Below are 12027 nucleotides of genomic sequence, written 5' to 3' on the forward strand. Positions count from 1 at the left end.
GTGCATGAGAGGGAAGGCTCCTACATGCATCCTCACAGGTACAACCGCGAAAACCACCCCCAACCACCACCACCACCCCCTTCCCCCAAAAAACTAAAAGGAAAATAACACGTTAAAAAATGTTTGTGTCAGTTCTGTTTGTATATATACACCAACATATGCTGACCACTCCACATCTCTTTTCTCATTACCAGACCAGTGCCCGGCAATGGCTTTGGCGATACCAAAAGTTTTCAAGAACACAGTACACAAGCTGTGCCGCTGGCACATTATGAAGAAGTACAGGGAACACCTCGCATACCTGTACTACCTGCACGAAGACTTGAAAGAAGAATTCACATCAATCCTCAACTGGCCCCTCATGCCAACTGAGTTTGAGGATGCCTGGAAAGGACTCATCGATAGGTACAACCTCCATGATGATGCCACGATGCTGGCCATGTGGAATGAGCGTGAGAAATGGATATCAGCCTACTTCAAAGAAATTTTCTGCACCAAAATGACATCCACACAGCGAAGTGAGAGCATGAACTATGTGCTCAAGAAGAACTTTGTAAGTGAGAGACAAAACCTACACCGGTTTGTCAGCCAGGTAAACTCCTGCGTCAAAACCAGGAGGCAGACAGAGAACCAAGAGACAATGGGTAACATGGTATAGCTCTATCACCTGTCGTGAGACAAAAAACATGCTTACTAAAGTAAAACTTTATTAGTTAGACAAGTTTTTGCTGCGAGAAAACTAACAATTTGGTCATCATTCTTGCATGTGCAGAAGGAACAAAACACGCTGACCTTCTATGGGTTTGACACCCAGATGGCAAAGGTTTACTCGCGAGCTGTGTATAGTGAGATCAGAAAAAGGCTAAAACCGAGCACACTCTTCACGACGACAGAGACGGAAGAGCCCACAAAGTACCTCATGCGCTACAACAACCCGCAAAAACTGTCTGCATGGTCTCAGCATGCGTTCTAGGTGGTGCAGACCCTGTGGGAGAAACATATGAGTGCGAGTGCAGGCTATGGGACCACACAGGTGAGGACTGCAAAAAAAAAGATGTTACATACTGTACTACTTTATTTGCAAAGTTTTTGTTCGAATGAAATGACAAAATACATGCACTTCTTCCAAAAACAAAATACAGGTCTTTTCTGCATGCATGTCCTGTGCATGATGCAGACAATTAAGGCTCCCAGCGTTCCAGAGAAATATATCCTCAGGAGATACACCAAACGCCCGAACATCCAGCCAACATTCGACAGAAATGACTTGAGGACAGTAGCGTCAAACAAGGCATCCCAATACTGCATTGAAATCTCACTGCTGACGCTCAACATGAGGGTGCACAGAAAAAGTTTGAGAAGCCAAGAGCAAATGGCGAGGTCGCGGGTCGTCATGGACAAACTTGAACAAGAACTCGATGCCATGCATTCTGCTGAAAATGGAGGTGTGGCGGACAATGATGCCATTGAGAAGGATATTGCTACGATGTTATCCGAGATGAATCATATGGGAGCTGTTGACCCGTTCAACAACGAGGAAGAGGAGCAGCAGCAACCAGAGCTTGCCCATGTGCACACTCAAGATCACCAACAAGCTCACATGCGAGATCATGAGCTTGATGGTGCTGTAGGTGAACGACATGACAACAACACATCCTACCAGCAGCACCAGGAAAGAGTGATTAAACCACCCATATTCTCAAACACAAAGGGGAGGAAGAGCAAGACGCAGGCAGCGAAAGCAGCATCCAAAAAGCCGCCACGCCCCATCAAGCGTGTGGAATTTGGCCCGGACGGCAAACCTCTCGGGATAAGGGCATGCGGATTCTGCAACGTCATGAGCAACCATAACTACCGCACATGCCCACTCCGCACAGATGGCACTGCCAACAAGCACAAGCAGATTGGAGCCACCCAGGTTTCTACCAATGGAGACAACACACGTAACAGCTACACTTGCCGCAAGTGTGGGGGAACTGACGGGCATAATGCCCGTACGTGCAAAGTGGGCAAGGAGGTCATTGGTGCTGAACAAACACAGGGCAAGGTGCAGAGTTGTAAAAAATCAAATGAAGACGATGAAGAAGATGAGTTTGACGAGAATGACGACCAATCAGACGAAGACAATGAAGATGACACTGTCGGGGACGAGGAAATTGAAACTGACGATGAAGTTGCCAAGGCTCAACCAGGAAAGGGCGCCGGCAAGGCACAACATTCGGGGCCAGTTAGGAGAAGCTCAAGGCTGAACAACTGAACAATACATAGTGGTCTTAGTTGCCTCAGCACACAATGAGGAAACATTTCAGAAACACTGTCGTTACCAAAACTTATTTAGCTTTATCGTCGATTTCTCGATCAGTACTATAGTTAAGATATAATTTGTGATTTGTGCCCGTTGAACCAGTGACATTATTATGTAAACCAATTGATGATCCTTTTGAATGCAGTCAGAAAAACATTTGAAAAAACTTATCTGGATTTACCTGACGCAAACGCTACTGTCGACCAGTAACTCAGCAGCAAAAAAATGTCAAGGAAAATTTAAACTCCTATAGTACATCAGTACTGATAGTTCTCAGTCGTCAATACAAAGACATAGTACACATCAGTACTGATATAATTTATGATTTGTGCCCGTTGGAGCAGTCACATTATTACGTAAAACATTTGATAATCCTTTTGAATGCAGTCACAAAATACATTTGTACTGACAAAAAACACTACTATCGACAAGTCGTCAGTACAAAGGCAGAGTAAAACAAACACACCCATGAACACCTCAAAAAACATCGTTTAGAAAAAACAAAGCTATGTCTGCTTCTGCCAGTCCCAATTCAGAAAGACCATCAGTACATAAAAATAATTACCTCAAACAAAAATGCGAATATAATACATTCTGTACTGATGAAAATCTAATTTATCTGTAAAAAATACTCAGAGATTATCTTGATATAAACAATCCTTTAAAAATACAAAAAATGTTTTAAAAAACATTAGCATCACACATAGTCTCATTGGTATTTGGTAAGTTCAATTACACTTCAATCACCAGTCCAAGTACCACAGTAGAGAAGTACAGACCTCCATCATCACCAACCCTGACATATGCAAGTGCGATGAGCAACCGATAAGTACAGCTTGACAAGACAAATCAGTGCGACAGTAAAATACCGTCATCACCACCCTTGAGACGTGCAAGTGGGATTTAGCAGGTCATAAGTACAACTTGACAAGACTAGTAAGTGCAGTAGTAAAAACCATTGGACTTGGACGGTTACTTCTTCCAGGCCACCACCCGCGCCACCCATTGAGCGGTTGCCACAACGGACTGCAAACGGCGACCCCACGCCATACACCCACTACACCCATGCCCCCGACGAACCGCCTCCCACAAATCCCCGTCGACGCACTGCAAAAAACCCCATTCTCTTCCATCTCTCCATCATTCCCACAAACAACCATTGCCCTTCCATCTCCCCTGCACACAAACCACAAACTTCTCTCTCACAAGCCCACAACCACCGGAGGAGGGCGATGGCGGAGGAACCGTCCACCAAGCGTCATCAAGACGAGCCGTCGGACAAGAGCAGCAACCTCATCGACGTTCACGTCCCCGGCGAGAAGCGCGAGTACACCAAAACCCTCATAGAGGTTGAGCTCCACGGCAAGGAGACGCTGGAGATCGTCTGCACCAGCGAACCAGACAAGGCCGACGAGGTGATCTCCAGGCTTTGGAGGAAGGCTGGCAGCATGATTCGTAGGATCGTCGGTGTTGGTGTGCACTACACCAACGGAGATGAACCTCCCCAGATGGCAGCAGTCCTGCAGTTGTGCGTCGACGACCTCTGCTTGGTGTACCACATCGCAGCGGCAACAAAATGGTGAGCCATCCTACTCATTTGCCATGTTTGGTTTATCTGTTTTATTAGTACTGTATCCTGAAAATTTCATCAGACTTGTTTCCCAACTAGATGTACTAGTGTGGCTTGTGAAAAGTGGATGCACTAGTGCATTTTATCAAGTAGATGCACTATAAATGTATTTTTGAACCTGATGCACTGGATTACTATTTGGAAAATCTTGCGGAAGATTAATTTCTGAAGTTGACTGACTAGTCTAGTTTCTGAACTTGGTCCAATAGTGTAGTTTATGTACTCAATGTATTAAAAAGATGTTTCTGAACTTGATGTAGTGAAGTATTTTCTGAATTTGATCTAATGTTATTCTCATAAGAAAAAAAACTAAGGACTTGGTGAAGCACTGTTTATGTGTTATCCTATTCAACAAAAGTAAACTAAACTAGTACCAAAGCAGAACATACAACATTGACTGAAACTATGTATAATCCAAAAAAGAAGAATAACATGATGTACTTAATTTAATTTCAGAACTTTGTTTACTAGTTTATGAAGTACATTCATCCATTATTTCTGCTACATAAACATATACTTAAATGGATTCATCGCTTGCAAGACAAAACAAAAACGAATAATTCAAACATCAAAAGTAATGCTGATTTTCAAAAATGTCTCTCCCCTTGCAGGCCCAAGCGCCTGAATGAGTTGCTGCAGCATAAGAAGTTGTTCACATTTGCCGGTTTCAGCATTGAAAGCGACAAAGAGAAGCTGAAGTTGTCCGGTTTGGAGATCAACCCCGACAAGTTCATCGGCATTCAGCGCAAGTGGAGTGTACCATACACCGGAAAAGAGTACGACTCCTTGACTGATGTTGCAGCCAACGTCATCCACCCATTCTACAAAGGCATGAAGAAGAACATCAACATGCAGGAAGACTACAAACTATGGGGGACCAGCCCGCTGCCAGACAACCTCATCGAGTACGCAGGAGTGGATGCATACGCCACGTACAAGGCATGGAGCATGATCGACTACATCACAGATGGTTCAGAAATTGCAAAAGAGCGGGAGGCTGCGAATTACTACGACCAACCCTATTGCCCCTATGCGGGATGAAGATACATCAGAGCCTGCCTTCGTTTTAATTTCGCTTGTGCTTGCTGTTGTGGGTTTGTCACGGCAGATGTCCTCGTGAAAGGACTTAGTTGTGGAGCCATCGCAACGGGTTAGCTTAAAGGGGTTAAACCGGACAAGGGGACACGGGAGTTTATACTAGTTCGGCCCCTTCGATGAAGGTAAAAGCCTACGTCTAGTTGTGATTGGTATTGCTAGGGTTTCAAAGGCCAGGGAGCTAATCCGCTTTGTCTGGCTTTCGAGTTGTTGTTGTCTGTCTCTAAACCGCGGCCGGGTCGTCCCTTTATATACATAGGTTGACGCCCGCCGGGCTACAGAGTCCCGAAGCCGGTTTATAAACGTACCCGGTTCGGCCTCTCTCTTTCTATCTTACTATACAAGTTACATGACTAGGCCGGTTTATATTTACATACTGTAACTCACCTTTGGGCCCTCCGTAAAGCGCTAGCATCTTTACATCTTCATGGGCTTCTAATCTTCAAAGAGTCAACCCGGCTACATAAGGCCGGTTTACCTCCAGTAGTAATATCCCCAACATTAGGCCCCAGATTGGTTTGAACTTGTTCATGTCAATCTTCCACACTTTAGAAAAAATCTTCTCTCTTGTCTTCATTTTTGATCTTGTAAACCGCCATGACGTCATACTTCAAAATTACGATAAACTGTCCTGACGTCATCCATCCGTTGATATCGGAGATTTCCTTCATTTAATATATATCTAGTTATCGACGTGACACCTTTATTAACTTATCCATTTTTTGGACTCCTCAATTCCCGCACTTGCCATTTTTCACTTCGCCTTATGAATAGGACCGAGGGGTCATTTTCACCGTTTCCCCCCGTGCCTCTTCGCATCGTCTTCCTCGCGCCGCTCAGCCTCTGGAACTCCGCCGCCACCGTCGACCATCGTTTCTGCTCCGACCTCGGCCGCTGCATCGCCCTGAACGCACCAGAGAACTGCGGCGCCCTTCCGCTTCCTCACTAGCTCCGGTAAGTTCTCTGCTTTTTCACCATAGATCTGTTCTAGGGTTTCAATATTCCTTGCAGTTCTTCCGAAGTTCATCAGTGCTATTCTTCCATGTTCTTCCTTTAATAGATGGACACTTCATGCTTGATAGGTCTCTTACCGTAGCTTACCTACCCTGATCATCACAAATCTTTATGTGCAAAGAACTGATCTGTCTGTCAAAAATTGCTTCAGTTCTACACCCCTTCAAGATCCAATTATTTTTGCTTTTCTGTCTTATCTCTAGATCCGAAAGTTTTATACATCACTGTGAGATCTATTTCTCCTCGCACCAATATAAGCGATTTGACATTGGATAAATAGTCTATGCCATTAGCCCTCTGATAAACCGGAAGAGCATGTTACCTTCATAATTATGCTCCGGTTTAACAGTGTCTGATCAATCCTGCGCTAGCATTACCTTCTTTCTCATTATACTAGTCTCCGGGTTGTACCATTTATTATATCAGTACGTTTCTTACTCCCTTGTCTCTTGGGTATGATCATGCATAATTTATAAACCGGCTTTCATTTTTAGTTTGTTCGCTTTGCAATGGCCAAACAATTCACTGCCTGCAACTGGGCTCGTTCCCGGGTTACTGAGGCTCAACTTGATGAGATGGTTAGCATCGACTCTCTGCCTAAGAAAACTGAGATTAAATGGCGAGTCCCAGGAACTGAGAATCCTCCAACCCCAAGACAAGGCGAAGTGGTAATCTTTGTTGATCATATAGGCTGTGGTTTCAACTCGCCAGGGTCAAAATTTTATCGAGATGTGCTTGCCAGCTTCCAACTGCATCCACAAGATATTGGTCCCAATTCAGTCTCCAACTTATGCAATTTCCAAGTCTTCTGTGAAGCCTATTTACAGGAAGAGCCAACTGCAGAATTGTTCCGGGATTTCTTTCACTTAAACCAGCGCACAGAGTTTGTGAATGGCCCGAATACAGAACTTGGTGGTGTCTCAATTCAAAAGCGGAAAGAAGTGGAATTTCCTCATGCCAAACACCATAGCCATCCAAAGGAATGGAACCAAACATGGTTCTATTGCAAAGACACTTTGCCTGAAGATGAGAATCCCCTCCCCGGCTTCCGAGATCATAGATTATCCAATACTCACCCAATGCCACAACGCCTGAGCTCCTCAGAAAGGGAAAAATACACTCCTCAAATCGCCAAGCTCCGGGCCTTTATGGCAAACGGTTTAACAGGTGTGGATTTTGTACGCTGTTGGATATCCTGGAGTATCTTGCCGCTAAGCCGGCGTCCCGGTTTAATGTACGAATATACCGGTGAGGTTGACAATCCTCAACGCCACTGCAACATCCAATTATCTGAGGAAGAAGTTACTGAAGGGGTAAAGAAAATTCTGAATGAATTGGAACTGGTCTATAGTCAAACCGGTCTGAATCCCTTCTACACCAAGAACAAACCGCCTGCTGTAAGCATTACACTTCCTCTTCATCTCTAATATCTTTGACTTATACAAGCTGTAACCCTTCTTCTTTATATGTATAGGGTGATGACCCTTTCTGGAAACGAAAATCCATAGAGAAAGCGGCAAAACCAACTGGAGATAAAGTGGCCAAACCAACCCGCCCGAAGACCAAAGCCGTAAAACGGACATCAAAGCGGAAAACGGCTGACCGGATTTCTATGGAACTTGATGATGATACTGATGACCCAGAAGCTGAGGTAGAACTTGACTCACTTGGCTCTCTTTTTATGCATCTTGTTAACAATGATCTTCCTCAGGAGGCCGAAGCAAGTCAGGCTGAGGACGTAGAGGTAATTACCCTTTCCTCCGGTTCAGACTCTATGCCAACACAAAAAACTCGCCAAACAATCCGGAAAGTAAGCTTTTCTCATCTTCTTGATCACTTGGATCCAACATTTATTTTGAAGACTCAACAGCATGAGGCTCGCCGGACAACTCGGCACAGTGGCCAACAGGTCACCTCTACCGATTTACCTGATACTCCGGTTCGGAAGCGTCGGTCTGAGGTCTCTCCTACTTCTGAACATTCTTACCCCAAGGTAGGTTATTTCAGACAACCTCTTAATCCGCCCGATTCAAATTATCAGGTGACACCTCCTTCCTCTTCTGGTGAATCGACAACAATTCAACTCCCCCTTTGAAAACTGTGGCTAGGTGAGTTACGAAAAACCTTTCCTTTCAATGCGCCCTACATCTTTTGAACAGGATGTTAACCCTTTTTATTCTGTTTGCAGGGCCAAAGCCAGACCCAGCAAGAAAGCTCGGGTCACCAATCCGCCAGAAGACCCTGTTGCTGAAGAAGAAGAACCAAGAGTTGAACCGGAGCAAACAGGTGAACCGGAAGGCCTCCATCCTGAAACAACTTTTGATGATCCGCCCCTTGACGGCCAACATACTGACGAACCCACAGATGCTGAGCCTGCTGCCCCTGATGCTGAACCGGCAGAACCAAACCGGGCTAATCCAATGAAAGATACTGAAATTCCATCATCATCCGCCCAAAATCCTGAAGGCCAAGGCGATGACGTTATTATTACTGGAGCAGGCCACAGTTCTCCTGGTCATCCCGTCATTTTGGCTCAGCATTGTGCCAAAGAAGAGAAAATTGCTAGGGATAAAGAAAAATGGAGCAGCGACTTATCAAACTATGCTCATCTTAACGCTGATGAGCTTCATTCCGGCTTCTTGAACCGTCTGCACTCAAACCGGGAGTATGAAGCCGGTTTGGTGAATTTGATGAAAGAACGATATGAGGTAAATTCTTCTCCCTTGCACATTGATTTAGAGCTGAAATACTATTCCAAGTAGCCCCCAAAGGCCGTTTTATGATTGTCAATCATAAACCGGGTCTTTGTAATACTTTAAGCATCCCATCATTAATCCTTGCCAAGGCGTGTCTTCAATCATAGATAAAACTCATGTTTGAAAAATTAGATAACATTCTGTAGCATAGCCCCCAAAGGCCGGTTTAACTTGGCAAGTTAATCCGGTTTTTATTCCACACCGCCAGTTTAGAACAAACGTACATTAGCCCCCAAGTGTCAAGGATAATGCTTGCATTGTTCTGGAGACTTGCATAGAGGGTAGTATTTGAGAGCAAATAAGCATTAGCCCCCAAGTATGAAGTGGATAACTTGTTATATGCTTTATACTTAGTGCCTATATATGTTGTTTTGTTGAAGATACCTTCAATGTTGCAGGCTGAACTGAGAAGCAAAGATGCCAAAAACTCTGACTTGCAAGAAAATGTGAAGTCGCAACAAGCCGAAGCTGCAAAAGCCAAAGAGGAGCTGACCCAGGCCCTGGCTGGAATGGAAAAATTGAAAGAATACTTCAATCAAGATCGTGCTGCATGGGAAACCGAAAAAGCCGGTTTGACCAAAAGAGCCATAGATGCCAAGGAAGACCTGAAACCGGTGGCCTAAGAACTAGCCGGTTTGAAGCGCCAAATCAACGCTATGACCTCTGCTATCTTTGGTAAGTATCTGCTTATGTATGTTGCATTAGTCAATGAATCTTAAAACTGACCACGATGTTGAAAAAAAATCTTTGGCAGGAACTCGGATCACTCATCTTGGTGCAGATATGCGGATGAAGCTCAAAGCGGCATACACATTGGTTGAGCAGCTATACTCTGGATCTCAGCGAGCCATTAGTACAACAACTTATAACAAACCGGCGCCAACGTTGATTAAGGAAACCCTTGAGAAGCTGGGCATGTTACCGGCGCGTATTGCCGAGTTGAAAAGAGCTACTGCAAGAGCCGGAGCATTAACTGCCCTTATTCAAGCCAAGGCCTGGATTCCAGATCATGAAGCGGAGGATATCATTAAAGGGTATCCAGGCGTGAAAGAAGACGATTCAAACTTTGACAATGATGATCTTCGGTGGTTGACCAAATAGATGCACCCAGCGGCCAGCAAATTAGCTAAAGACACCGATTTGTCCCATTTTCAACCGTTTTATGATGCAGAAGGGAAAAGACAGCCGACGGAGATCCATGAAGTTGAAGAACTTGTGCCTCCGATTCGTAAGAACACTTATGCCCCTGATATTAACCCTTCTGATCTTATCCATGAAGAAGCAGTATTCCAAGCTTTAACCGGAATCGACTGGTCAACGGCTGATTTCCAGCGGCTGGGGCGGGATGAAGAAGTGCGTACACCAACTGATCCGCAACCGTCAAACCGTCATGATGAAGAGTCCTAACCCGGTCACCGGTTTATATGGCTACTGTGAAAAACAATGGCACTATTGAGCCGCTTTAAAGCTTCATGTAATAGGATAGCTGAAACTTTGTTTATCTGCCATGCCATCGAGCATGCTTCATAGCCCCTTGTGACAATCTGTGCCGCCCTTCAGGATATATTTTATGCATAGTCTATGATGACTTGCCTTCCTGGGTACAAAAAACTTAAAAATGTCTAGCGGTTTACCGCTAAACATGTCATAATATCCAAGAAGTATATAGTACTTGAGCTGAATAATCAAGTGTTTGTACAAAAAATAATGTACAGAACATACCTCATTGAGTGAGCAAACGTGTATACAGCAAAGGTGTTTAACACCAACCCGATACGTTTGATAATCTCATCTTCATAATGCTGGTCTATCTATTAAACCGGACCGGCACCCCTACCGGATTTTCTTCATAACACTGGTGATTTAGTCAAACCATACCGGGTCAGTGACCACCGGTTTATAACTGATCATGAGCCAACAGCTGGTGGTTGGAAAGCAAGCCGGATCAAGGATGCCGGTTTATCAAAAAATACTTATGATTGTCAACAAACAAAATTCAAATAGGAAAATATGCAAGGCTTTTTACGAGCTGCCAGGCTCCAAATCGAGGCTTTTCATGGGCTGCCAGGCCTCTGAGTTAAACCATTTAACAAAGCCTTTTAAGATGGGCCTCCAATTAACCAATCACCATTTTAACTATGACAAGTTCAGGGTCTGTAAAAGATTGACTTGTCAAACGTTCGATGGGTCATGCCAGGATTACCTGGATATGAGTGGCTTACTTGATGAAGGCAGGTTAACCCGGGGTTTTAGGTGAATACACCAGGCTTCCAAGCCATGGCTTGATAGCCAATTACGAGGGTCCTTTCAAACTCTTTGTTGCTTTGCAAAAAAGAGCCCCCAAGTAACTTTGTGAGCGGTGCTCAGCGTGTGCCTATGTTTGAGTTTGTACAGTGCACAATACTCTCTTTGGCTCCACAAATTTTTCCTTGTGTGGCTGAAATGCCTATCAAGAGGTGTAGTTGTGGTTCAAACATGACCAAGCCCCCTAGTGACTTTCTTTATCTTTATGCAGTTGCTAAATCCAGTTTAACAAAGACTCCGCTTTGCCCGTTAACTTGTAAAAGCACACATATGATATAAGAAAGAATAGATACCCTGCTTATAACGGAGGCTCCGGTTTTATTATATGGTATATACACTGTCATAAATATGTACAGGTGAAAAAGCCTATGGCTTCAAGTATAGTAAGGCCGAAGGAGAGCTATGTTCCATGGCCGCTTTGTCTCCTCCTCCGATTGACGTGAGTCTTCATGCTCTCGAACATCAATGAGGTAGTAGGATCCGTTGTGCAGATTTTTGCTGACCACAAAGGGTCCTTCCCAAGGGGGGATAACTTATGCATATCAGTCTGATCCTGGATGAGCCGGAGCACCAAATCACCTTCTTGAAAGGTTCTAGTTTTAACCCGGGGCTGTGATAACATCGAAGATCTTGTTGATAAATCGCCGAACGCGCTGCTGCAAGATCCCGCTCTTCATCCAACAGGTCCAAAGAATCCTGACATGTCGTCTCATTATCAGCTTCAACATAAGCTGCCACATGGGGCGAATCGTGACGGATGTCACTAGGAAGAACCGCCTCTGCTCCATAAACCATGAAGAAAGGCATGTAACCCATAGACCTATTGGGTGTGGTGTTGATGCTCCATAACACAGAAGGTAGCTCCTCGACCCAACAACCCGGCGTCGGCTTTAAGGGAACCATAAGCCTTGGTTTGATTCCCC

At 44.6% G+C, this 12027-nt stretch overlaps 1 protein-coding gene across 1 annotated transcript; it reads left to right on the top strand.

Annotated features, from left to right (window-relative positions):
• Positions 1 to 3537: 3537 nt before the first annotated feature.
• On the top strand, positions 3538 to 4976 carry LOC147980683 (uncharacterized). The gene is made up of 2 exons (XM_087515709.1): positions 3538 to 3884; positions 4547 to 4976. The coding sequence occupies exons 1-2, from the start codon at positions 3538 to 3540 to the stop codon at positions 4974 to 4976; spliced, it is 777 nt and encodes a 258-aa protein (XP_087371835.1).
• The last annotated feature ends 7051 nt before the right edge of the window (positions 4977 to 12027 follow it).

The sequence above is a fragment of the Triticum urartu genome, chromosome 3A (assembly GCF_056163025.1).
Source record: "Triticum urartu cultivar PI428250 chromosome 3A, HENAU_Tu73, whole genome shotgun sequence".
NCBI classification, from domain to species: domain Eukaryota; kingdom Viridiplantae; phylum Streptophyta; class Magnoliopsida; order Poales; family Poaceae; genus Triticum; species Triticum urartu.

What these genes read in the sequence shown, in the direction of transcription:
- LOC147980683 (XM_087515709.1), top strand. Translation starts at nt 3,538, where the DNA reads ATGGCGGAGGAACCGTCCACCAAGCGTCATCAAGACGAGCCGTCGGAC. An exon ending in ATCGCAGCGGCAACAAAATG is followed by an intron (nt 3,885 to 4,546) that starts GTGAGCCATCCT and finishes CTCCCCTTGCAG; the next exon opens with GCCCAAGCGCCTGAATGAGT.